Source organism: Hibiscus syriacus, unplaced genomic scaffold, assembly GCF_006381635.1.
Source record: "Hibiscus syriacus cultivar Baekdansim isolate YM2019G1 unplaced genomic scaffold, ASM638163v2 tig00111073_pilon, whole genome shotgun sequence".
NCBI classification, from domain to species: domain Eukaryota; kingdom Viridiplantae; phylum Streptophyta; class Magnoliopsida; order Malvales; family Malvaceae; genus Hibiscus; species Hibiscus syriacus.
In genome coordinates, this window is record NW_024062973.1 from 221,077 (window position 1) to 249,032 (window position 27,956).

The following is a 27,956-nucleotide window of genomic DNA, read 5'->3' on the forward strand; positions in this document are numbered from 1 at the left end:
GTTGCATTGTTGTGTTTGGTTCGGAATGTAATATTACAGTGTTTGATTAAAAAAATAAAATATTATTGGAATATATCTTTTACCAAATTGTCCTTAATATATATTTGTTTTTTAACAAATTGAATTCTAAATATTCAAATGAAAATATTTGTATAAAAGATCATAAAAAATATATAATTTTACTATTTTTAATTTATATATTTTCTTTAGAACATTTAAATTCATAAAATTTATATAATTTTTTTTTACAAATTTTAAAAGATAAATAGGTTTAATGAAAGGGTTTAATTTTATTTTAACCCCTGAACTTCATATAAAATTATAATTATGAACTTTTTTGTAAATCTAAAATAGTTTAAGGATAAATTTGTAATTTAACCTTCATATAATTTTTTTATTCAACGACAGAAGAATGATATTTTTGAAGAAAAAAATTTAAGGACATTTTAATCCAAAACGTAAGGAAATGATAAATACCTAAGAGATTGAGGGAAATCACATTCCCGGTAATAAGCTCCAAAATACCACTATTGGGAATGATTTATTACTGGGGGTTGGGAATCTTTGCAATCCAAACGGAGGAATCATATTCGGGGGGGAAATTTCCCCCAGTAATCTTATAATCCCCATCCAAACGTACCCTAAAAGTAAGAAAGGGAATCAAACTCAAGAACCTTAATGTCTTGTACTAAACTACTATTTCTCGATTAACTTTGCCATTCTTTTACCAAACCTAGTTACATGGCATATTTAAACCCCAAAATTTAATTCATTAAACGACTATAATTTTTAAAAATTATTTATAATTATATTAATATAATGACATCTAAACATGTTCGAATTGGCATTATATATTGATGGATAATATATTTTATTTGAATCGTGGTGTCAAAGAAGAGAAAATCATCGTAACATCTAAACATGGCAGCTCATCTTATGTAATAATATCAAATACGGCAGCTCATCTTATGTAATAATATCAAACATGGCAGCTCATAGAACAAAGTCTTGATGAAAGAATATTCTTTTCATTTATACTTTTTTTTAGAAACATATGCTCCTTTTATTTTATTTTAGAGTTAATTGTAATACACATCCTCAAACTATTGTTTTTATTTGAAATTAGTCCTTTAATTTTTGAATATTCTAATTTTTTCATAAAATTATGACTAGTTCTAAATTGTTCCCAAACTCATGAGTGTTCCAAATTCATCCCCATACTATGACTCTCATTCTATATTAGTTCCCATAATTTTGAACATTTCAATAATGTCCCCCTAAAATCATTCAAAAGTTTAGAGATGAAATTATAACATTCAAAAGTTTGGGGATTATATAGATGAGGCTCAAGTTTGGGGATGAATTTATAATATTCTAAAGTTTAGGGATTAAATATAGAATTATGAATTTATAATATTCTAAAGTTTAGGGATTAAATATAGAATTAGGGTCATAATTTGAGGTTAAATTTGGAACATTTAAAAGTTTAAGGACAAATTTAAAATGAAAATAATAGTTTAAGAATGTGTAGCGAATTAACTCTTTAATTTATTTAAATTACTCTATTATATATATATATATATATATATATATATATATAATCATATCTAATCCATTGATATGAAAATAATCTTTCCAATCCAACTTACTTTGTTCACAATGTTAGGATCTGAATCTTAGATCTTATCAGGGATGGATCCAGGGGTCGGGGGACAATCACTCCCTTTAAAATTTAAAATTGTCGTATTTTGAATTTTTTTCTTTGTACTTTCTATTAAAAATATGTTTCATCTTAAAATTGTATAAGTTTATTATCTTCTAAAATTTAGAAATTCTCCCCTAGTATAAAATTCATAGTCCATCCTTGAATCTTATTTAAAAGATTTAACTTCTTCTTTCGGTAAATCTACTTATAATTAGTAAAAAAAAATCTTATATTGCATAGTATTTTAAAATAATTATTTAAACAAATATATAATCAGAATATTTTTAGATTCAATTATTTATACAATGTTTAAATTACTTATAATCCTCAAACATCTAAACCGAAAGCACTTAAGTATATTTGAATGCCTGGCCTTCAAAATGTACCCATGAAATTAAGACCTATTAGACAGTTATTTAGCTTTAAAAGATATTTTTAATTAAACATAACAACTCATGTTAAAATCTACTAAAGTATTTTGTACTAAAATAGTTTATCTTGGACAAATCACAAGAGCTAATTTTCTAAATCAGAATTTAAAATTTAAAGTATGAAAAATATAATGGTTAAATTTGATCAAATCAGAATATATAGACTAATTCATAACTTGTGCAAAGTACAAGTGGTGATCACAGAGTTTAACATATATTTAAACCACGAATTTTCCTGATGAATTTATTGTTTGAATGGGTAAAGTACACAAATGCCCCCCTGGATATAAGGTGTTATTTTTTTTAGTCATCAAACTATTAAAAGTTACAAAATAGTTTTCTAATTGTAGGGCATTTATTTATTGAGTCTCCTTACTATTAAAAGTTATAAAATGGTTATTCGATTATTCATATGCTACAAGCTCGTCATTTTTCGTTAAAAAATTGATAGTCGTCTGAGCTGGACGTTAACTTATTGGCTGAGATATGATAAAATAATATTTTAAGGATGTCTATAGGCATCGTCATTTCTTTTAAGCATTGGTTCAACGACATAATATAAACGGAAACTCAGTTCACAAAATACAACTCAAACGATCCTGAGATCAAATTTTATCACATCCTAATAAGCAAGTTAACGTCCAGCGCATACGACTGTTGATTTTTAACGGAAAAATACGATTTTAGAACATATAAATAGCCGAGTGACTATTCTGTGACTTTTAAAAATCATGAACTCAATAAAACAACATCTTAAAATTAAAAATATAAAAATACTAAATAAAACAATATTTTATAAGCGGTGTACCATTTGTATTTCACCCTTTTTTGAATTTACGGGTGGGGTGGCTTTAATGATAATTGTACGACTTGTGTCAATACCATAAAGAACCAGGCTGGTCCAGCAAAACACACGTGGTACATCAGCACAGGAAGGCAACATTTTTTTTTGTTTTTTAGCTCAACAATGCCGTCTGTTTGTTGTTGATTTTTTTTTTTTTAAATTTAATATTAAAATTTAGATTAATTAATATGATTGTTATTTAAATATTGTAGAGAATATAAATTTTTTAAAATATTAAATTAGAAATTAATATTTTTAAACTTGGTCAAATAAGAAGTTATCTGTGCATACTGCATACACGATATCAGTTGTACTAAATTTCACTTAAATTTGATCAAATAAAATATTATCTCATTTTCACGAGATTAATTAGTGTTTGGTTCACAGAATATAAGATTATCAATAAGAATAAAAGATTATCAGAGAATATGATTATTGAGAATGTTGTATTTTGTGTTTGTTTAGTTTAACATAAATGTAAGATTATTGTGTTTGGTTAAAGGAATAAAAGATTATTGAAATGTATATTTTACAAAATTATCCTTATTATATATTTATTTTTTAACAAGTTGAATTATACTATAATATTACTATAATTAATTTATATATTTTTAAAAAAAATTAAATTTATAAAATTTATATATATATTTTTTAAAAAAATTAATTTCATAAAATTTATATAATTTTTTTTTACAAAATTGAAAAGATAAATATGTTTGATGAAATGATAAAATTTTATTTTAATTCCTGAACTTCATATAAAATTATATTTATAGATTTTTTTTTGTAAATCTAAAAAAATTTAAGGATAAATCTGTAATTAAACCTTCGTAGAATTTTTATTATTCAACGAAAGAAGGATATTTTTGAGAAAAAAAATTAATCGCATTTTAGTCTAAAACGCCGGTAATCCAACAATACCTAAGTAAAGTGAGGTAATGACATTCCCGGTAATATACCCCAATAAATTTATTGTTGGTAATAAAAGATTATCGGGGGCTGGGAATATTGGCCAATCAAACAGGAGAATGAGATTTCATTCCTCCGGTAATCTCATATTACTTGAACCAAACACCCCAAATATTTTTAAATTATATCAAAAGTTCTAAAATGATCTCTAATCAGCACATATATAAAATATTAGCGTAGATTAACATTTTTTAAAATAATTAAAATATGTTTTCTATAAATTCAAATATAATAATGAAAGAATTGAAAATCTTGGTTGAAAAATAAGATATTAATCAACGGACACAAAGTATTCAGAAACAAAAGCTTGAGAAATAGTAAATAATAAAACGCTAATAAAAATGAATAATTCCTGTCGGTCCATATTTCAAAACACATTGTACATCATAAAGTGAAGCTAACTGTTTGAACGGAGACGTGAAAGGAAGTTTAAAGCTTCTTTTTTTGCACTCTTAGATCCAATAGTGTAATGCATTTTATTTTATAATACCCATCTCAACGACACCTACCACAAGTTAACTTCACCGACACTATTATTGAACTACATACACTATTAAAGATGACACTCTCAGATCCAATAATTTAATGCATTTTATTTTATTACACTATTAATAGACATTTACATTTTAAAGTGTTTGATTGATCTTTTTTATTACAAATGACACGTGTGTTGTATGGTATGAAAGATGACAACGAACTACTCATGAGTGCTATGAATGGAATAAATGTGCATTTAGGAAGTTAGAGGCTACGAATTTATGAGTAAGGATAGATGAATAAATTTATTTATGTAAGTGAATCTTAATTTAATCAACAAAAATATTTAAATTATATAGAGATTTAGAATTTTTAAGACGATTGCACCCTCCGATACCCCTTCAACCCATCCTTAATTATGAGTGTAAAATCGATAAATTACTCTGTTAGTAAGTAAATTTTTAGGATTTATGTCAATTTTAACATTGAACTCTGAAATACTTCAATATAAACACTGGAGTTTGTCTTCGAATTCCCTAAAAGCATTGGATCGTTAAATTTAAACTGGTATAGTGATGTGATAATTTTAGTGTTGATGTAAAGATTAATATGAACCCATCAAGTAATTTTAGTGATTAAAGGAAATATTGTTCTTCTAGAGGTCATACCTTATATATACAAATTTTTATTTCATGTCATTATATTCATCAAAAAAAAATTTTAAATCTATTTTCAGTCGTTACTAAAAATATATTATTATTTAGAGTCTTTCGTGATCACCCTAAACATTGATGAGTTGTCCTATCGTCTTTTATCATTTTATCGATTTAGTTTTTTTCAAAACCTTGTTAAAACTCATAAAATTTTGTCATTAGGGTTTGAGGAATTTGCTCAAAAACATGAACAATACAAAATAATATTTTAAGAAGATAAACAATACAACTCAAAAATAGTATATCGAAACTTATTAGATCGAATTAGTATCTCAACCCATGGACATGTTTATTTCAGAACACAAAACTCTTAAAAATGGCCCATTACTGTGATATGCCGTTGGGCTGCTCAATCCCGATACTCGCGAAGCTAAAGCTAAATAGAAAATAGCAATGGCGGCCTTCAACGCTAACTTCATCTTCCACTCCTCAACTCAGGTCGTCATTTGTTTCAAAAAAAAAAAAAGTTGAAAAAAAACCCTTTCTGTTCTCCATAACTTAAACAAAGCAAAGAATTAGGGTTTAAGGAAAGAATTTAATAATGGACGGCAATAACTTGGAGAAAACACTCCAAGAAGGGAACCTTACGGGCAACTCAATTGCCTTATCTTCGCTCATCTTCGCCATCACAATCTCACCCAAGTATTTCTTCAAAATTTCTGCATATTTTTATTTATTAATTTATTTTTACACTTTCCTTTAATTTTTTTTAAGGCTGCAAGAGACGTGGCTTCAGCAACAATGACGCCTTTAGACGTTGAAGCTTCTCCCAATAAGCTTCTTGAACTTGTTGCCAAGGTGGGTTCTGTATGTTTTTCTTATTGGGTTTGAAGGAAAGGCAGACAATAAAAAAAGGTAAAAGAAAAAAAGTTTTCTTTAGTTCTAAAGAGATAACAGGGTCTTGCAGTTGAGAATGATGAAACATTACGAGGGGTTCCTTCTTCTACATTGTTTGATTTGGGGACAGCTTTGGGTTATGGCTCAAATCCGAATCCTCGGGTTTCTTCTGTTGATTTCAGGCAATACCCTTTTGCTAAATTCCCATATCTTTTCATTTTAATTGGTTTGCAATGGTTTTACACTTAATTTTTTTGGAACAGAAGGCTAGATTTGTCATATATTATTCGGATTTAAGTATGTATCTGACATGGGTATTTTTAGATTTTTGAAGTTTTTCCCGTGTATTTGAAGGTGATATCCTCGTGTCCATTTGTCACACACTAACTAGTGTCGGATATAGATACATGAAAAATGAAGAATAGGAGCAACATAACTAGCTAATTAATCTAGAAAAGCCAAAGCGAATAATGAAGGAACCTATAATTTCATATTAGTTTGATATTTTTTGCCCTTCTTTTCACTGTAAGTCGGATAGGTTCCTTGCTACCAGTCTTCAATAAGAGGAGCTCTTAGAAGCTGGAATGGAGATACTGCTTCAATTGCTCTTTTGGGTATGGTCTTGCTGGCGGCAGACCGGACAGAAGAACACTGTGGTGTAATACAGAATAGACAAAGATAGGTTCTGAAAGAATATATTTCGTTTGACTTATGGAGGATTGGCCGAGAGAGGCAGAGACGATTTAGCAATGCTGGATTAACATTCTTTTTCCTTTTTAGAAATTTATTTTGCTATTCTGATATTAACATGCAGCTACGAATTTGAGCATTATTAAGTTTGAAATTCCTTGCTATTGATTGACATAAACTCATGATGAATGTCTATTGTGAAACCAGTGCTGCACAGGATACTAAAGGCTCGACAAAGAGTTTTCCGAAGCACGAGATGAGGCATCTTTCAGAGCACAAGGTGGTTAGCTTATGTGTGCAACACTCTTGTGAAAGTGAGTATCGAACTGAACTGATAGTTCAAATCTTCTTTAGAATATTGCCAGGTGCGCAAGGTTTAGTACCGACGGGAAGTTTGTTGCTACCGGAAGTGCCAACACATCAATTAAACTCTTTGAAGTATGATTCTTGTATTTGTATGTTTAAGTTTTCTTCAATTAGGATCATGTTTGACTTCTGTTATTTAATTGACGCAGATATAAAAAATAAAGCAAATGATGCTGCCTGATTCAAAAGATGGTCCGGTGCGACATGTTATAAGGACATTTTATGACCATGTTGAGGTATTGCTTATCGTTTATCCTGCAGTATGCTTAAGTTAATGGCAATGAGTCTCATAATCATGGATTTTTTATATTATGTTTACTTTTGGTTCCAAACCCTAATATTTTTACATTTTATCCCCTCCTTTCTGTTTCATTTCAACCTTGTTTCTGCACAGCCTCTCAGTAACTCTCCTTTATGCTTGTAATCTTAATCAATTTATTTGTTTTTGTCTCTTTCAATCTAAAAGTTGAAAATTTCTGCAACTAGCATGTGTTTGGGTGTAAAATATATACCAACATTATTTTCGTGAATGCTTGTTTTCAAGGAAAAGCCATAGAGAAACTTATACTTTTATTCCTTATATACATATATGTATATATATATATATATATATATATATATATATATTAGTATATTTTTCTAATATCTTATGGCTGAAATGATGGGCATCTTGATTTCTTATAGTTTGCCCTCCAAATCTCTGATGACAATCTAACTCTAAAGCTTATTAAAGATGCTTGCTGGTTTTTCTTTGTATGGTCTAACTCTCTTTTGCTCAAATGCAGCCCATAAATGATTTGGATTTCCATCCTCAGAGTACCGTGCTAATATCTGGTGCAAAAGATAACACTATAAAGTATGGATTTTATTCTAAATATAATTAGCTTTGGGATTTTCTTTTAGTTTTTATTATTTCCTATTTCGTCTCGTATTCTTTCCCTTATTAGTTCATCAATAACTACTTAATGATGGAAACAGTGAAAATCGATGTTTCCTTTCTGGAGTGGTAGATAGCATGCAAACTGACATTTTTACATTATGTTCGCAGATTCTTTGATTTTTCCAAAGCTACTGCAAAGAGAGCCTTCGGAGTGATCGTATATTTTGATACTGCTTCAATCTTGGTTTATGTTCTAAGATGATTTTAATGTACTTAAGAACATTATAGTAAACTTTGTACTTCTGATGACCTAGGATACTCACAATGTACGGTCTGTATCTTTCCATCCATCTGGTGATTTTCTAATTGCAGGTAAACTATTTGAATCATATTTTCCCTGTTTTGATTTTTTCTCGCTTTTCTATTTCTTCATGCAACTTCGTACTTGAAGCTTAGATGAATATTCTAGTGGAAGACTGGGATTCGTTGAAACTTGTGAAAATGGTTTGATTTAATAATTCTACTTATACCGTGTTCTGTATTTGAATTTTCATAACCCTGCTAGACCCATTTAAGGTTATGAGATCCACTTTCCGTAGAGGACCAATTTCATCTATGCACGATAGGGTACTGTTTTGCAGTAATATGGTTCATGCACCCAACCCTACATAGTGGGAAAAGGCTTGGTTGTTTCTTGTAAGTCAAATCTTTATGAACCATGTCCTTCGACAAATGCTGACCCAGTTTTTGCATTTCTCGTGGTTCATTTGAATGGGCATAAGTTAACTCATAGGAACTCCTTTTCAAGTCTTTTACTATGATTTGACTGCTTACAAGGTTCAGATGAAAACTGGCAGGAACCGATCATCCAATACCACACTTATACGATGTTAATACATTCCAATGTTATCTATCTGCAAATCTCCCTGAGATTGGAGTTAATGGAGCGATAAATCAGGTATAAAATATCATCTTGAATACAGAAGGTTCTCTTGTCCATTTGTTTTGTTAAAGGTAGGTTGAGACCATTTAGTCTGTAACCTAATCTGCTGTGGTTTACAGGTAAGATATTCTTCTACCGGTGGCATGTATGTTACTGCATCTAAAGATGGTGCCATTCGGTTATGGGATGGAGTAAGTGCCAGTTGTATGCGCTCCATAGTTGGTGCCCATGGAACAGCAGAGGCCACGAGTGCATGTTTTACAAAGGATCAAAGGTATGAATGGTATCAGTTTGGTGGTTCAATTACATCTTATGTCAAAGCATGGCACTAAGTTTGATATGTTTTAATTTATAAATGAAATGGGCTATAAATTGTAGACTATAATGTATTATGTTTGATAAAAGGAAAAAAGTTTTTATATTGCTATGTTACTTGTACTCGGGAGTGAGTCCTCAATGTTATATTATGGCTCAATGTTCTGCATGGGTATCTTCAATTATTTCTATGTTTAAAAATATATTTGGAGAGTCCTTTGAAGATCATATCCCCGTACCATGTCCTGATATGCGCCAGACACAGCTATTAGACACTAGTGCTTCGTGAATAATAAGTTGAAGCAACATAGTTATATCGTGAATGAGAAATTGTTTCTCTGGCTAAGACTGTAAGCTACATTAGATTGTAATGGAAAGTGAAGCAGATTGCAGTGTACGGCTAATGGGATACAAACTCAATCAATGATGGAAAGTTCATGTGAGTTTTGTAAATTTTGCATGATTTGATATGCATTAGTACCTTGTTTTGCTTCAAGAAACTTGACCCGTAGTCTTGATTTTCTAGGTTTGTCCTTTCTTGTGGAAAGGATTCCACGGTGAAGCTTTGGGACATTGGCACCGGAAGATTGGTCAAGCAATATCTTGGGGCTACTCACACGCAATTGCGGTTTCAGGTATGTGAGGGTGGTTTTCTATTTGGTTAAGCTTCCTTATTGTTAGTCGTATCTCTTCTTTGAGGTCTTGAGGCCAAATCGACTACCCCCAAATTAGTTATTTGGTCTGAACAGAGTTATCTCCGGACTCATGAATTTCTAGCTGAAACAGTGCTCTGCCATGTACCGGAAAGATATCGTGGCTGTTTGTTGCATTGCAACTTGTTTCCCCAGATGAATCAGTGATTTCGATTAGATCATTACCAAATAGTTCGATATGTTCTCTGCAGGCTGTTTTTGATGATACCGAAGAGTTTGTGCTATCCATAGATGAACCTAGCAATGAGGTTCGTTCTACTTCATGATTGTAGTGGCAACAACATAATCTCCTACTTTTGGCCTCCATTAATTATTCTGTTATAACGCAGATTGTCATTTGGGATGCTTTGACGGCTGAAAAAGTGGCAAAGTGGCCTTCCAACCATATCGGCACCCCTCGTTGGATTGAGCACTCACCAACGGAGCCTGCTTTCATATCCTGTGGGACTGACAGATCTGTTCGGTTTTGGAAGGAAACTCTCTAAGCACCCGGAATGATCTGGAGAACTTAATAGAACCGAGTTGGTAAAAGCTAAGTGCATCATGATTATTGCGGGTCCTCGGTCTGGCTTGAAACTTGTCCACATATTAGGAGTCGATATTGTGGCACATCATTGGAGTCGCCGTCCAAATTGTGAGTCGTCACGGATCCCCCTATCTCCTTTCTCTCTTTCTTCACCTATCGGAGAGAAACAGGCATTGCAGTTGTTTAGTTTCCCGTTTGATAAAAGTTGGTTTGATTAGTGTGCATCACGAGTATATATAGAGGGTTAATCGTTTGTTCATGAACTATATAATATTATCTTTCAATAGATAAAAATTAAAAAAATATTATTAATCGATGCAATATTGATGTCGCGATTCACGTTATAATGTTACATGATCTACGGATATTTGTGCACAAAACAAAAGTTCGAGTGCTAAGCCTATAACAACCTAGTGTTGTTCAATTGAACCTAACATTAATTGAGATATAACAAGGAAGCCTGTTATCATCACAGGAAATTTATTTTGTTGAGTTTTTTTATTATTAAAAGTTATAAAATAATCTTTTAATTATAGGACATTGTTTTATTGAGTCTCGTGACTGTTAAAAGTTAATAATTGGCCACTCAACTATTTATATATTTCAAATTCATTATTTTTCGTTAATAATTGTTAAACTTGACGTTAATATGTTGATTAGTATATGATGTATTTGTTCTTAAAATTTCAAATGACTATCATATCTCATTCAGTATGTTAACATTTAATTCAGACGACTGTTAAATTTTTAATGAAAAAGGATTAGTTTAGAACATATGAATTGTTGGGTGACCATCTTCTAACTTTTAATAGTCGAGGAACTCAACAAAGCAACGCCTTATAGTCAAAGAACCATTTTATAACTTTTAATAATCAAGAGACTTAACAAAGTAATGTCCTATAGTCGAGAGATCGTTTGTGTACTTTATCCCAAAAAATTTAATCATACTAGTTCATCATCGTGTATTCCTTTAAATATAACTAAGTAGGATAGACAGATATAATCCATACGTTATAGTCATTGGCACCTAAGTGTCCCAACCATCAACATAGTTAATATATGCACATTTTATGGTTTTATCACATTTTCTATTGTTTTTAATTTTTTTACTATTTTGTTAATGTGACAGTCCCATAGTTGTCATGTTTGTTAATTATCAGTCAAAGTTGATTAACGGTAACAGAAGGATTTAATCGATTTGATCATAAACAACGATCAAAGTTGGTCAAAAGAGAAAAAAATAGTTTTCTATGTACAGTGGCTAATTTAAAATTCCTTTTTAATATAGGGACTTATGACAAATTGACCATAAAGAATGTCTTATTGTTGTAGGAAAAAGAAGTTAGGTGTGTCCCTAGATGAGCTTAGGCCTAGGTCATGCCTTCATCCTCAATTTCTGATATAAATGAGCTTAGCCCTAGGTGACGCCTTCCCCAGGAATTTCAGATATTATTTATTTGTTATTATTATACAACTAATAATTTAAATAATCACTAATGTTCTATTTTTTTAATTTAAACTTTTTTTTTTAATAGTTTGAGTTATTATAAGGTATATTTATTCTTTATTTTTTTAGTTATTGATAACACATATCTTGTAAATATAATTACTTTAATTTAAGACCTTAAAGAAGAATAACATTTCCGTTAATTATTGAGGCCAAAATGTTTTTCTTTTCTCTTATAACACGCTTTTATCTTAATTTTGTAAAATAATAAAAAAATCAAAATTTAATTCATTATCGTATCTCCAGTTTAAGATTATTTAATTATTTTGTTGATTTACCTCTATTTTGATCCTTAAATTAATTCTCTCATATTAATATTATAATATATTTTCATAATCATCTCTTACAACTCATTTTTATCTTGATTTTGTAAAATAATATTTAGAGTTGGATTCATTGTTGTCTCTTCAATTTATGATTATTTAGTTATCTTATTGATTTGTCTCTATTTTGAACCCTCAAACTGATTCTCTCATATTAATATTAGAAAAATTCTATAACGCTCCTTGAGCGTGGATGAGCACATTTAATGATGAATACCATTAAATTAATTTATAAAACGTTAAATTATAAAACACTAAATGTATAATTATAAATTAGTTAAAAATCTAAATCTAAATGTAATTTAATTTAAATATAATATTTATAAAACATTAGTTTTTATGGTAAATTATATCATTGACCACATAACTATTTATCCCTTTTACTTAGACCTCTGATTTTTCAATTTTATCAATTGAATCATCTGCCGTTAAATATTAACAAAGGAGATGATGTGGTAGTTAATAATTTTTTTATCCAATCAAATCGTACCATGTGTCACCAATTAAATGAATATAAAATAAATTGAAACAATAACTGCTAATTGTGAGGTTTAAACCCAAGACATGAGGAGATGAAGCAGACACTCCAACCACTAAGCTACACCATTTAAATAACAAATCTATCACGACATAATATATATAGTTAATGGCAATAAAAAAGGAAAAATGACTTAATAAGAATTCCAACATGAAATAATTGAATAATAGGATAATATGACATAAATACACAAATATTATAACTGATTAATATGTGAAACAAATTTAGTGGTCTAATTTAGTGGTTAGGGTGCTTAATTTTTCGACTTGGGTCCCAGGTTCAAATTCCACTAGTAACGATTATTGATTTAATATTATTAAAAAAAATCCAATCACACAGTGACTCATGTCACAATCGGATTGAGGATTAAATTTATTAAATTAAATAAAAGTTAGGACTAAGTTAATAGAATTAATGTGTAAGTAATGAGGACTAAATGTGTAATTATATAAATTTTCTTAACTGCCATGTCATCTCCTCCATTAATATTTAACGACATGTGGTTTGATTGACAATATATAAATAGTTAAGTGACCCGATTGACAAAATTGAAAAATCGGTGGTTAAAGTAAAAAGGGTAAATAGTTAAGTAATCAATTATATAATTTACCCTAAAACTAATATTTTATAAATATAACATTTTAATTAAATTACATTTAAATTTCTAACTAATTTATAGTTATACGTTTAGTACTTTATAATTTAACGTTTTATAAATTAATTTAATGAAACTCATCATTAACAATGTTCATCGGTGCTCGTGTTTCAACATCATTCTTAATATTATAATATATATTAATAATCACCTAATATGTATACTATTTTAGTTGCGATAAAATCAATTATCAATATATTGTTATATTTTATTATTGTTTTAGTGTCAATGGTGCATTTTTTTGCGGTTAATAATAATACTTGTTTGTGTATTTTTTTTTCGACTTATTTGATTGAGTTATTAAACTCTTTTCCAGTTTAATCATTTTTTTATTATTTAATGACTATTTTTGCTCTTTAATAATTTTAAAGAGCAAATATTCAAAATTATAATGAAGTTCGTTAACTAAACACATAATTAGAATATTTTACTGTAATCATCGACGCAATAAACTAGTCACTTGATATCATATAAAAATCATATAAGAAAAATGTTAGAACTCATCCAAAAAGAGAATACTAAAAAAAAGAGAGACAAATACGAACAAATCTAACTGTATCGGCAAATGAACCAATAGAAGATTAGATTATTGACAACCACAAATCAAAATTAAACGTCGTAAGAAAACTATTTATGAACGCAAATCACGTATCCAAGTTAAATCTTAGAGTCCAAAGCAGGGAAATCAACAGGATAATAAATAAAAGTCATATTAATTAGGCGAAGTGAGTCAGTCTAGATTAATCAAAACGAAACTTTTAAACCCGAAAGACAAAAAAAAAATGTCATAATGACTGAATTATCAAAGATTAAACAAACAAAAGAAAAGTAAATATACAATATAAGAAAATAAATAAGAAACAAAGATAAAATATTGTCGATGACCAACATCAAACTGATATATTTTCATGTCATACAAAATGAAAAAAAGAAAGAAAGAGAAGCGACTGCCTTTAGAGTTTGTGCTTATTTAAATTAATAGTTGTATAGTAATAATAATAATAAATTAATAGTTATATATATATATATATATAATCTTGTGCAGGATATGAAAACTAATATATACAACAATCTCGTGATTCGAAAACTAGTATATACAGTGACATCGTTACACATGTCCAAGGAGTTAATTCAGCATGGTCGAAAGCAACAAAATCATTGCGTCGGTGATGACGAAGCCATGGTTGTCTCGGTTCATTCAACTGGGCCCATAAATATGTGTGTCAGGCGATGAATGATAGCCACGCGCACACACACTCACACTCACACTCACGGACTCCAAAATCCAATAATTTGTCATATAAAGTCCACCATGAAATGCTGAAAGATTCTGAATCCCTCAGCTGCTCCCACTTTCATTCGTTCTGCAATACATAATCACTGCATTTTTCTTTGCTCCCATCCACAGGTTTTTCCGGGATGCGTTTCGATAGAACTCCTCTCTTGGGAGTAAGTTCCTTCTCTATATACTGCCTTTCCTTCTCTTGGGAGTTTGATATGAGTTTTTTGCGTGTATTGTGAATATTGGACGCTGGTTCGTGTCCAACATGGCTGTTTTTCATTTTTTGTGTATTGGACGATTCTTCGAGCATCATATCTGCATATTTAATTCATATATGCATTAGACATGATTGAGAATGAGGAGTCAGTTTGTTTTCTCTACTGCCTTCGGATTTTGTTTTTTATGTTAAGTTTGATCTGAATTGTTTGCATTTATTTATTTATTATTATTATTATTATTATTATTATTTATGTTACTCGGACTGGATCGTGAATATTGGATACGGGTTTGCGCATATGAAATGGGTATTTTCAGTTTTTTTATATGTTTTGTAATTTATCTGAGGGTTCCACTGAAATCAGGGATGGATTGAGTGACGGGGCGATCAACTCTGAAAATTTTAAATTCTCTTATAATTTAGATATTTTCTTTGTATTTTTTTATTGATATTCGGTTTTTGCAATAAAAATTTATACACATACAAATCTGCATTTGTTCATGTTTGAAATCATATCTTTATCATCAAAGTTGGATATTTGTTGAACATAATTAAGAATGTCTATAGGATAGAGGTGAGTTTTAGATAAAGGATCATACCCCGAAACCAATGTCCAAATATGCATCGGATAGAGGTGTTGGACGCATGAAGAACACCCAAATCTAAGAGACATAACCGACAGCTCAGTGTTACATTATCTAACGTTACTTTCATCCATGCATAGGGGAGAAGAAAGAGGAATGCAAACTCAGATGATAACTTGACAGATCTTGAGCATGGGGATGCAATACCGGTAAAAGCGGATTCCTTTTTTTTTCGTTAATGTCACATGAAATTCTATATTAACTGATATGTTAATGAGAGATGATTTCTTGAGACTTTCAGGCTGCAAATGTGAGCTTCACCAGAGTACTTTCACTTGTAAGTAGCTGAGATTCGTCATTTGTTGTTATGTAAAGCCATAAACATGGAAACTTTCGGGATTTTAACATTATACCATGTAACAGGCAAAGCCTGATGCAGGGAAACTCATCTTAGCAACAATTGCTCTCTTGATTGCTTCCACTTCAAGCATACTGATTGTACGCATCCTTTTTGTACTACTTATCGGTTCTCTCAATTTTACGGACATATGAAGCTATTTGGAATGAGAAATTAAGGATAACTAAACTTATTCATGGTGATGTCAATGGTTCATTTCTACAGCCGAAGTTTGGAGGGAGGATAATCGATATTGTCTCGGGAGATATCAGAACACTGGAACAGAAAGCTGAAGCATTAGATGCAGTTAGGAGCACCGTACTAGAGATTTTCCTGATTGTTATAATCGGGTACAAATAGTTTCGACTTTTATGCTATTTATATAACCTATCAGTTTGGTTTTGATAGAAGCAAATGAATATTTTTCAATCCAACTGCATCTCAAGGGTTCATCATCTTTTTATTGGTTTTGTTTCATGGTTTCAGTTCGGTTTGCACAGCACTGCGAGCGTGGCTGTTTTCTTCTGCCAGTGAAAGGGTCGTTGCTCGATTGAGAAAGAACTTGTTTAGTCATCTTATTCACCAGGTACAATATCTATTAAACTACTGTGACAGATTTCAATCATATGAACTAATGTTACAATGGTTGATGAGTTTTGCAGGAGATAGCCTTCTTTGATATTACTCGGACTGGTGAACTTTTGAGCAGGCTATCGGAAGATACACAGATCATAAAGAATGCTGCAACTACCAATCTCTCCGAGGCCCTAAGAAACTTGTCGACTGCATTCATTGGCCTTGGTTTCATGTTTGCAACATCATGGAAACTAACATGTAATAGTTATTTTTAATACTCAAAGCAATGTTTTGAAGTTTGTATTTATTTTGGAATTGATCCCACGTAACCTTACCTTGTTTATATGTTCTAGTGCTGGCTTTGGCTGTTGTTCCTGTAATTTCTGTTGCTGTTCGTCAATTCGGTCGCTTTGTTCGTGAACTTTCTCACAAGACACAAGCTGCAGCTGCAGCAGCCTCTTCAATTGCTGAGGTTTGTCTGTCATTATAAAATGAAGTATGCAGAAAATCTATGTTTGTTTGAATTCCTGGAGTCGAACCAAAACCGGTCAAACCGTTATACAAATCTGTTTGTTACATATATATTATACATATACATATTCATGTGCATGTACATATGGGACCTTCAAAGTATTTGCAGCACACAAATTCGAGCACTATTCTATCGATTATTGAGATTTTGATTGTCATAATATCTTTTCTGCTATTGTTTGAAGATATACTAGAAACTAGGAAGCCTGTACCATGTATATTAAGATATCTTCTATCTATACTTGGAATCAGGTGTGAGAGTCAGATAGGGAATGTGTCTGACACGGGCAATGTTCATTATTGCCATGATGGCACACCTATGTCTAAAACCAGTACTTAAAGCAAAAATGCAAAATCAAAGCAACTAGTATCCTATTGCTCCCTTTTGTTGAAAATCAGATACAAAGTTTTTGTATGGTTGTTTAGGAATCATTCGGAGCAATTCGAACAGTGAGATCTTTTGCGCAAGAAGAGTATGAGATATCTCGCTACTCTCAGAAAGTAGAAGAGACACTGGATCTTGGACTTAAACAAGCAGTGAGTTCCCTAGAGTTATTCAATCCCTCTTCTTTTCCCTTTCTTCCCCTGCGCGATGCGGCAAATAATCTCATCTCTGATTGCAATAGAAAGTGGTTGGCCTCTTCTTCGGAGGCCTAAATGCTGCATCGACGTTGTCAGTTATCGTGGTAGTTATATACGGAGCTAATTTGACAATCACTGGTTCAATGAGCCCCGGTGCTCTAACGTCCTTCATTCTTTATAGTCTCACAGGTATGGCCCATGTTTCCTATATTTATGTATATAAATGTGTGTGTATATATATTTCATCATCAAGTTTTCCATCTGGTATGCTGGTTTTCTACTCTCATGAATTCGTTTGGGCTATTCACACTTGCAGTTGGATCTTCCGTGTCCGGACTCTCAGGGTTATACACTGTCGCAATGAAAGCTGCAGGAGCCAGCAGGCGTGTCTTTCAGCTTCTGGATCGAGCCTCATCGATGCCGAAATCAGGAAATAAGTGTCCGTTGGGGTTAGTTTGTCCTTTCTTAATGATTCTTTTATGAATATGTGCGAAATCAATGGTGAATTATCAATTTCAGTCATGGATTGTGTAAATGGAAGTGAGTGCCAAAAGTGACAGCGCATTCTTCTATTTCAGTGATCAAGATGGGGAAGTTGAGTTGGATGATGTCTGGTTTGCCTATCCGTCCCGTCCTAACCATATGGTACTCAAGGTATTCATCTGTTCATATATATCGTAGCAATCACGTAATGTCCTGATATGAATGATCTTGCGTTTAATATTACATAATGCATTCGGTTTTTTTCAGGGAATAACACTTAAACTGCAGCCAGGATCAAAAGTGGCTCTTGTTGGCCCTAGTGGTGGAGGAAAAGTAATACCTTTATCCGAAGCTTTCACACTGTTAATAAACATTTACGGCTTATTTTTCGAACACTATTATTGCGGAACATTATACCATTTACTCTGTCTGCTGCAGAGCACGATAGCAAGCTTGATCGAAAGGTTTTATGATCCGATGAAGGGAAAGATTCTATTGAATGGGGTTCCATTGGTAGACATATCACATGAATATCTTCACAGAAAGGTAGTCTTGATTTTCCTAACTTCTCAAGTCAATCCAAAAACATAAAATTTACAACAATCTCATAGATTTGGGGTCGTTCAGAGTCATATCTCGATACCATGTTCTGGTATGTGTCGGATATGAATTTCAAAGACGGAACATCGAAACTCAGTGACTATCTGGATAGTATTAGAATATGATGAATATCCTTCTTTGTTGTTCAGATCAGCATAGTAAGCCAGGAACCTGTTCTTTTCAACTGCTCGATAGAGGAAAATATAGCTTACGGGTGTGAAGGCCAGGCCGATATTAATGATATTGAAAACGCAGCAGTAAGCTTTTTTGCATCTTTAAGACTTATAGTCTACAGGAACCACTATGCCAGTGTGCATTGACATTTAAATGTTGAGAAATTGCAGAAAATGGCCAATGCACATGAATTCATATCAAAATTTCCGGACAAATATGAGACTCATGTCGGAGAGCGTGGAGTACGGCTTTCGGGGGGACAGAAGCAGAGGGTAGCAATAGCGAGAGCGTTGCTGATGAATCCGAAGATTCTCCTACTGGATGAAGCCACAAGTGCTCTGGATGCTGAAAGCGAATACCTTGTGCAGGTGAGAATATTGCATCACCCATATCCGAATCTTACTCATTTTAAGAAACCATGTTCTTAAATTGTTTAGTTCATAATTCTCGAGCCCTCTCCTTGTTCGCATATTGAATAGCAACCAAGGCTTTTCTAATGAGATCACATGATCTGAATCTTATTCATCGAAGAAACTGTGTACTTAACTTGCTTAGGCTATAATTCTCGAGTTCTCTGGTGTTTCGTGTAGGATGCCATGGATTCTCTGATGAAAGGAAGAACCGTTTTAGTAATAGCTCATCGGCTATCGACGGTCCAAAGTGCAGATACTGTGGCAGTTATTTCCGATGGACAGATTGTTGAAAGTGGCAACCATGAAGAGCTTCTTGGCAGAGATGGTGTTTACACTGCATTGGTTCGAAGACAGTTACAAGCACCAAAAACAAACTTGTAGTAGATAAAATATTCTTATGTCACTCAAATTTTGTATTGGGCATGGATACATTCAGTTTTCTCAATATTTTCTTTATATATAAAATATTCCAAGTGGATCATATATGATAATTGACGACAATTTTAGACCCAAAGAAACCTTTTTACTCTCAGGACGAAAAGTCGTCAACATTTGAAGACGTTGTTGATAATTACGGTATAATTCACCCAATATCTCTAAATATTTTCTTTTAAATGCAATAAGTCATTATCCTAAGGTGACCGCTAAATCTCAAATTTCATAGTAAGTTTCATCTTGTTCTTCTTATTTGATTCGTCATATTAAAATATTGAAAATCTCCCTCAAAAGTCACACAATCACCCAAAACGTTTAAATTTCTTGAATCTCGATCTACGTCGTCCATCGCTAGATGATCTCCTTCACGAGATATGTTATTTTTCTCACCAACAACAAACTCTCCACCATCCATATTGTCGAATGTAACCTTGATCTTTAAGAAACTCAAATCATTCATTTGTAACGAAATTAATTGAACGCGTTGTAATTTACTAATAATAGGGTGACATGTGGTATAATTTACGCAAACGAGTTAATCATAAATATTTTCTAACAACACCTTTTAAATCCATTTGAGATTTAACGATACAATCTCTTGATTGATACAATCGAGTAATTGAATGACTTGATTATAATTTTTGAAATATGATGATTTATTTGTAAACTTACTGATAAGAGAGTGAGCTAGGGTGACATTTAACCAAAATAAAATTTACAATTGAGTAGTCATTAACTGAATTTAAAAATTAAGCGAGAAAATAGAAACACCAATGAAACTCATAAGCAGAAATCACATCCAAAACTCAGAGGACTAGTTAGAACCCTGAAGGAAAAAGCTTCAATTAGGGTTTATAAACCCCACAAAAACACCTTTGTTTTCCCCGAAACAATGTTCTAGACTCTATAATCATCAAAATTCTAGGGTTTTATGTTTCTTCTCCCGTCTCCATTCCCTCTCCCACTTTCAACTGGTAAGCCACCGTTGCTATGATTAGTTTCGTCTATTTTCTTATTCATTATTCATTAATTTAGTTACTCGGATGCTGTTCTTCTGGTTTAATTATATAAAAGATTTACCTTATTAATCATTGTTATTTATGTTTTATATTTGCTGTTTGGTTGCTGAGAAAGTCGATGGTAAAGGAGCGGTAACAAAAAGTTTGAACTTAGCCTTTGTGTAGTTTTATTATGGATTTGAATTGAAATTTTATTTCTCTTCCGAAACTTGGCTTTTTGAAGCTTTTTTATTGAATGCAGTTGAATTATGTATGTTAGAAAGGAAGAAAAATGATTTTGTTTCCTTAATTTGTGACTAAAGGAAGCAATTTGATTTTTGATCGGATATATAGTACTGCTATACTGTGCTTAATATCGAAAAGTTAAAGGGATATGCTTTCAGGGAGTTCTGAAGTGCAATTCGAGCAATTTGTTTCAAGGCTTCATTTTATCCAACAATGCATTTAGGGAGTTCTGAAGTGCTATTTGTTGTTTTTTGGTGTTGTTCTGCTTCCATGTTGGATCTATATTCTTTTGTCTGTTGAGAACTGACTTTTACTGAGTTGTCAACTTTATAGGTTTATTTACTTTCTGATTTCAATGCCGATTTTCCACAGGTGATTTCGAGACTTGAGTTGAAGGTTATACCTGTGCTACCGACTTTTGTTCTAAAGCTGTTTGTTTAAGTAATACTATTTTTTAGATGTATGTTCAAGGGAATCAAAATCCTCAGCCAGGGCAGGGTCCTCAAAAACCCATATCATCTCCATATCCGCAGCACCTGCCTGGTCCATCTCCTCTACCTCAATTCCAGCTAGGCCCTTCAAGCTTTACATATCAACAGCATGGTCCTGCTGCACCTCATCAAATTCCACCTGGTGGTAGATTGCCAAATACAGGCCAATCTTATCTATACCCACCTTTGCATGTTCACGCAGGTGCCTCATTGCCTCATCTGTATCTGAGTGCTCAACAGAACTCACAACATAATTCACAGTTAGGTACCCAGAATGCACTTAATATGCCACAGCCAGTGCTTCCTCCTATTAGTACATCTCACCCAGAAGTTTCACAGACCCAGCCACCTCCTCCATCACCTCCTAGAACATTACCTCTTCCTCCACCTCCTAGAGCATTACCTCCTCCACCACCTCCTAGAGAATTACCTCCTCCACCACCTCCTCCTCAATCTCAAGGGCAAGTATTTTATAGAGCACCAGTGAATCCACCTCTGCAATGGCCAGGACTTCAGCAGTTATCATCACATTCACCTTTTCCTGCTACAACGAGTTTCTTCACTTCAGCTCCACTTGGAAGCTTCACACACTCAACAAGCACAAATCATCATACTGCTCCACATCCACTTCCACCCCCACCCCCACTGCCACTGCCACCTCCACCCTCCTCTCCACTGCCTATCCAACCATCTCCTCCACCTTCCACCTCTGTTTCCATTTCATCTTCTAAGCTTGCCCAGAATGATTCCAACTTGCCCTGTAATCTGGATAATGATGGGTCTAAGTTAAGTACTTCAGGTTCCATGGACGACGCAATGACTCCAAATCAGGTCAACCCTGATTTAATTGCAGATGATGACTCTCTGAATAAGGTTGGGGGAAATGCCTGCAATGTGGGTTTTATGGTTGGAGATAAGCTATCTTTACAAGAAAGTTTGACTGTGGATGTATCTTCCCCTCTTCGTAAGCCAACAGATAAAAATCTCATTGAAAGGATTAAAGCTTTATGCCTGTGCATTGCTAAGAATGGTCCTGATTATGAGGATGTGGTTCGTAAAAATGAACATAGCAACCCAGAGTATGCATTTCTGTATGTTGGTAAACCCGGAAGTGAGGATGCTATAGCGAATGACTTTTTCCAGTGGATGAAAAAGAAAAGTATTTTGACCTGTAAACTAGATGAACAGCAAGACGATTCATCTTTGAGGCCTTCAGAAAACGTGTATCCGGAGCAATCCTGTCCTTTGGTGATTGCAGTCGCATCTCATTCGCCTGGTGATTCTGACATGGAGATGGAAGGTTGGCATTTTTACTATGTTTGTGCTTCCTAATGTTTACAATCTCTTTATCTTTGGGTTATTGAAGTTAAATCTTTTAAGTTCATATAAAAAAATGTCCATTCACATGTTACGAGCTCCAAAAGAAACAGTACTGATCTTTTTGTGATAGAATTTCTTTTGAAGTTATTAATGATCATCGTAAACACAACAGAGAAGAAATTGTATTTCATTATGTATATCACTTTTTCTTATGAACTGTATTCTTAAGTGTATTTTCTAAGCATCTGTTTACCGTTGCACGCTGATCTTTTTTTATATTTGTTTATATATTCTGGTTGGTGTTTTCAAGATGATATCACCCAAATTGATGAAGACCAGGGAATGAATCACTCATCCAAAGGCCTGAACAATCAGTGTGATATCAACAACAACATGCTTAATGTAGAAGAGCAGTTATACTGTCACCCAGTGCAAATATCAACAGATGGCAATGAAAACAAGGACATTTTATCAGAAAAAGAATTAGCTGCTGGCAGTTCAAGATTGGGTAAAGAAGGTCAATTTAACATCTATTTGTCATATTAATCTTTCTTAGGTTCTCTCGTTTCTTGCTTTTTCAATATATATAGCTGATGGCTCCAGAATGCAGTTATTATCTGATTCTGTAATGTCCCAGAATGTTCACTGAGATGTCTTTATGTCTTGTAATTTTCTCTATCTATTGTATGTTTAGTGATTTTAAGAACTTTTTTCCTGTGCAATTCAGATCCTAAAGGTATAAATGCTGACCAAATGACATTTGGTGCATCTGTTTCCAAAACTAACTCGATCAAGTCAACTGCACCTTCTAAACAACCTCTTGTCATGAGTTTGGAGAGATCAAATACTTCTGTTCAACTTGCAGAAAGTGGCTGTCCATTCAGACTTATCCAAGACTATGCTTCTGATGACAACTTAGAAAATGTTGAGGTTGGTTCTAGTGTTGATAGTGATAAGTTACGAAAGGAATCTAGGCTAGTGGAAGAAAATATGACTCTTGGTTCTCATCATAAACTGGATAAGTTTGGGCGATTGATCCGGGATGGTGCTAGTGATAGCGACTCAGATGATTCTTGCTATATTGGGAAATATAGAAGGGGAAGACCTCAGAGCAGAAATCAGAGCCTTTCACCTCTAGATAGAAGGAGAAAAAGTCCACGGAGGAGAAGGAAGAAGCGCAGCCTATCTTGCAGGTTGTTGGTTTGTGGTTTTGAGTTCGTCTTATTTTTTAATTGATCTTTAAGAAATTTGACTTCTTAAGAATGTTGTATTCCTTGCGTTGCAGTTCTTGTTTATGATAGGTGGAAAATTTTAAATTTCTTTCTTGTTGTTTTAGTTCGTCTCCCAGAAACAAGAGAAGCAGGAGCAAGTCTCCCAGAAACCGGAGAAGCAGGAGCAGGTCTCCCAGAAACCGGAGAAGCAGGAGCAGGTCTCCCAGAAACCGGAGAAGCAGGTCTCCTAGAAACCGGAGAAGCTGGAGCAGATCTCCCAGAAACTGGAGAAGCAGGAGCAGATCTCCCAGAAACCGGAGAAGCAAGAGTAGATCTCCCTGTTTTCAGCATACAGATGAATTCTGTGGTGAAAAGAAAAGACATGTGAAGGGACAGATGCCATTCTGTTTTGACTTCCGTCGAGGCAAGTGCTACCGTGGAGTGTCTTGTCGTTATATGCACCACGACTCTGGCAAGAGTTATGAATCAAGGCGGCAAAGGAGCAAACAACAGCATCTGGAGTTGCCTCATACTTCTAGGACTAATAATGTTCGTGAAGAGATCAAGCAGAGCTCTGAGAAAAGAGAAGATTCTGGTGATGGAGGTGTTCATTATCAAGATATTCAATCCAATGAGTATCACATGGTTAACTCTGATAGATCTGGAGGCACCCCAACCTCTTTATTCGAAACACACTTGTTAGAAAAGAAGCAGGAAGGGCCTAATCCTGCCAGTTATGAGAATTGTCTAGAAGCAGCTGCAGAATCTCAACACCTGTCAACTATGGATAGCTCATCAGTTGGCAAGATAAATACACTGATGTCATGTGCTAATGCTTCTCAGCAAGTACCTACTTCTTTGTTCAGCCCTTCTGATCCAGTGTGTCAACATGCTAATTGCCAACCTCAACAATCAGATAACTCATCCATGTCTGATTCTTTACCGTGTAAAACATCAAAATCATCGCTAAATATGCTTCCAGACGGTAATGTTCATCCACATGCAATGGAGCTCCATAACCGTCCTTGCCATATATCCTCCCCTTCTGTCCTATGCTCACATGGTAAAGATAATGAACGTATGAAAGAGCAGCAAACTTCATCTTCTATGTTTCAATCTTCTGGGGAAGGCTTTCCTTCTTACATGTTACCTAGCCAAGAGTCTTACTTTGCTGTACAGCCAAATTCGTATATGACTTCCTTACCTCCAATTCCACCACCATCTGTGGATTCAACTGTAACTCCCAGTGTTTCTTCACATTTTCGGCAGAATTACTTTCCTTTGAGGAATGATATTGGTTCCCAGATTGTCCGAAGTCCTTACCTTACTAAATTGCCTGCATCTTCTCAATCTGATGGGTTTCAATTTCAACAGAGAGCTTATTCTCCAATTCAGGATGTTAATCGACCTATCTTGCAGGTTTCTTTACCTGTGTGTAACCTGACTGGAGCTCCTAGTATATCAAGAGATGATGGTTTAACACAACCTCCAACGCAGAATGTTATTGCTTCAAATTCCTTTTCCCAGAGCAATATTCATCGTCATGCTCTGCCATGTTCACAACAGTTGATGGGAAACAAAATGCAACCATTTTCCTCTGAGAGTGTGCCACCAGGTGGACTTTCTTACTCATCTGCATATATTCATCCCTATGCACAGCAGCAACCACCTCACAGTTCACACCACCCTACAATTGATGGTATTTATAATCTTGGTGGAAAGATAAATTCTTCGCTAAAAGTTCCACCAAATATTGGGGACACCCCACCCCACCTAGTTGACATTGGAGGATCAAGTAGTTCAATTCCTAATCCAAATGTATCGACTCTTCTTCAGCCAATGAATACCAAACACAATTCTGATATTCTCCGGCAAGAAAAAGATATAGCCTACAGTAAGACTCCTTTCAGTTTGGCTAATGGTTCAGTGCATGAGAGAGGTATTGTATCTCAACAAGCAACTTTGTCACCCTATTCTTCCAGGGCCTTTCGGCAGAATTTTCTTAGAACAGGTTGTGACCAATATGATCCACTCATTGATAGCATTGAGCCATCTTCAAGTTTATCGAGAAAAAACAAGTGTATTCAAAAGTTGGAAGTAACAGGTGAATCTGACATTGTATTGGGGCTTAGTGGTTCCAACAAGCCACTGAATGTGGGGGAAAACAACAATAGGAAAGATGCTGCAGCTGCTGCTTCTGTGGCATCTGCAGGGAAGGAAGAATTTGGTGAGACTGCTGATGGTGAAGTTGGGTCCGTTGAGATTGGAAGGCCGAGTAATCCTGTTGAAGTTAACATGGCTACTAGTGAGGTTGAGATTGACCAGGTAAAGTCTCCAGGGAAGAGCAAGAAGAGCAAAAAATCCAGATCAATGAAGCATTTCAAGGTTGCCCTTGCACGTTTTGTGAAGGAGCTTTTAAAGCCGTCATGGAAACAGGGCAATATGAGCAATGAGACATTTAAGACTATTGTGAAGAAGGCTGTTGATAAAGTATCAGGTGCTATGAAGAGCCACCATGTGCCCAAATCACATGAAAAGATTGATCGTTACATCAAGTCATCTCAGCAGAAATTGACAAAACTTGTGATGGTAAATTTTCTTTTTGTTCCCTCCTTGTGGTGATTAGCATAGCAGTAGCGTCAATTTACAGGATGTTCTGCCATTTTGCGTTTATTATGTTTCATTTTTGTTGGGTTATTTTAGTTTCTGGTCTGAGAACCCATCATGCTTAGAATCAACCACAATCTTCCTTATAGAATAAGTATTTTGCAATAGGGAGCACGTAGTAATGTTTTATGAAATCTACGCCTTTTAGTGATGACCAATCCCTTTCTATCAGACTTCAGTCTTGATAACGACTTCTCACATAAAATCTTGGCTCAAGTTGGATGGAATAATTCTAAAGTGAGAAAAGATTGCTGCTAGGATTGGCTAAAAGTGTAGCCTAGGCCCTACAGTAAGGTATGGAGTTGGAACAAAATATAATATGAAGGGAAAAGTCAGAATCCCGATGAACTGATTCCCTTTTTTCGAGCTGGTTCTGAGAAGGATTCGTGCATTGGGTTCTGCTGAATTTCAGTTATTTTAGTTACAGTTTATTCTATAGTTATTGGTTCAAGAAATCAAGTTTTGGCTTTTCTTTCATGAAGTTTCATACAGCGTAAACTTTTGGTTGGAAGATTGATTTGTAACTGCCTTACATTTTTGTTGATGATGATGATTTAAATTTTCAATTTGGTATCATTATTTCCTCATCATTGCAGGGTTATGTCGATAAGTATGTTCATGTGTAAGATGGCATCGATGTTGATCCGAAGCACTTTCATCAACAGGTGTGTTCTTTCTTTCATACCTTGATCTCGACTACTATCCTCTGCCCTTGAAGCTTTTGCAAGTTGGTAATTCATTTTGTTGCAGTGGGTTGAGAAAAAGTTCAGAAATTTTCGAGTTGGTGGTGATAAAAACTCTGTATAGTTTGTAAGGTCAGGATAATTTTATGAGAAGGGTGAAAGTGATAAGATATTGTTACGTTACTCGAACTCGGATGTGAGTGTCGGATATGTATATGATGCACATGCTTAAAAAATGACGAGTCAAATTAACATAAATATGTAATGTTGGCTGCCTGCATATCTCCAACCTTTTCTCATTGCTGGAGGTTTGATAAAATTCATTAGCCAATTGTGCTGTCCATTAACTTTACAATAAAAAGAACAACTTATTAATGTCGAATCAATTAATAAATTATTATCAAATATTTGGAGACAATTTGACTAACAAATTATCAGTTAGTTTAAGTTACAAATCAATTATGAAAACAATTAGAGCATCAACATAAACGATTATATAATTTTGGAGCAAATTAATTTGGTTCAATTTACATCCTTAAATGCAACCACGATTTATTCCTAATAAAAAATAATCTAATAATACGAAACATCAATTAAGTATATATTTTAAAACATAAATGCAGGGTTTACCGAC

At 33.5% G+C, this 27,956-nt stretch overlaps 2 protein-coding genes and 1 pseudogene across 4 annotated transcripts; all 3 read left to right on the plus strand.

The window, feature by feature from the left end:
- Positions 1 to 5,533: 5,533 nt before the first annotated feature.
- On the plus strand, positions 5,534 to 10,648 carry LOC120151996 (annotated as a pseudogene).
- Positions 10,649 to 14,802: 4,154 nt separating this feature from the next.
- LOC120151995 (ABC transporter B family member 25-like) lies at positions 14,803 to 19,667 on the plus strand. The gene is made up of 17 exons (XM_039164302.1): positions 14,803 to 14,881; positions 15,656 to 15,724; positions 15,817 to 15,852; positions 15,939 to 16,013; positions 16,138 to 16,262; positions 16,399 to 16,498; positions 16,575 to 16,746; positions 16,842 to 16,960; positions 17,446 to 17,556; positions 17,646 to 17,790; positions 17,918 to 18,050; positions 18,180 to 18,255; positions 18,352 to 18,417; positions 18,523 to 18,630; positions 18,834 to 18,941; positions 19,029 to 19,226; positions 19,449 to 19,667. The coding sequence occupies exons 1-17, from the start codon at positions 14,852 to 14,854 to the stop codon at positions 19,650 to 19,652; spliced, it is 1,875 nt and encodes a 624-aa protein (XP_039020233.1). The 5' UTR covers positions 14,803 to 14,851; the 3' UTR covers positions 19,653 to 19,667.
- Positions 19,668 to 20,515: 848 nt separating this feature from the next.
- Positions 20,516 to 27,587, plus strand: LOC120151994. Of its 3 annotated transcripts, none has more exons than XM_039164299.1 (8): positions 20,516 to 20,680; positions 21,323 to 21,790; positions 21,829 to 22,741; positions 23,072 to 23,278; positions 23,489 to 23,954; positions 24,098 to 24,214; positions 24,269 to 26,561; positions 27,236 to 27,587. In XM_039164299.1, the coding sequence occupies exons 2-8, from the start codon at positions 21,716 to 21,718 to the stop codon at positions 27,263 to 27,265; spliced, it is 4,101 nt and encodes a 1,366-aa protein (XP_039020230.1). In that variant the 5' UTR covers positions 20,516 to 20,680; positions 21,323 to 21,715; the 3' UTR covers positions 27,266 to 27,587. The 3 variants fall into 3 exon arrangements, with proteins under 3 accessions (XP_039020230.1, XP_039020232.1, XP_039020231.1); XM_039164301.1 differs by having other exon boundaries at positions 24,098 to 24,190; positions 24,305 to 26,561; XM_039164300.1 differs by having other exon boundaries at positions 24,128 to 24,214.
- Positions 27,588 to 27,956: the final 369 nt, after the last annotated feature.

What these genes read in the sequence shown, in the direction of transcription:
- LOC120151995 (XM_039164302.1), top strand. Translation starts at nt 14,852, where the DNA reads ATGCGTTTCGATAGAACTCCTCTCTTGGGA. An exon ending in GGAAATAAGTGTCCGTTGGG is followed by an intron (nt 18,051 to 18,179) that starts GTTAGTTTGTCC and finishes CTTCTATTTCAG; the next exon opens with TGATCAAGATGGGGAAGTTG. An exon ending in GCCCTAGTGGTGGAGGAAAA is followed by an intron (nt 18,418 to 18,522) that starts GTAATACCTTTA and finishes TGTCTGCTGCAG; the next exon opens with AGCACGATAGCAAGCTTGAT.
- LOC120151994 (XM_039164299.1), top strand. Translation starts at nt 21,716, where the DNA reads ATGCACTTAATATGCCACAGCCAGTGCTTCCTCCTATTAGTACATCTC. An exon ending in TTCAAGATTGGGTAAAGAAG is followed by an intron (nt 23,279 to 23,488) that starts GTCAATTTAACA and finishes TGTGCAATTCAG; the next exon opens with ATCCTAAAGGTATAAATGCT. An exon ending in CCCAGAAACCGGAGAAGCAG is followed by an intron (nt 24,215 to 24,268) that starts GTCTCCTAGAAA and finishes CTGGAGAAGCAG; the next exon opens with GAGCAGATCTCCCAGAAACC.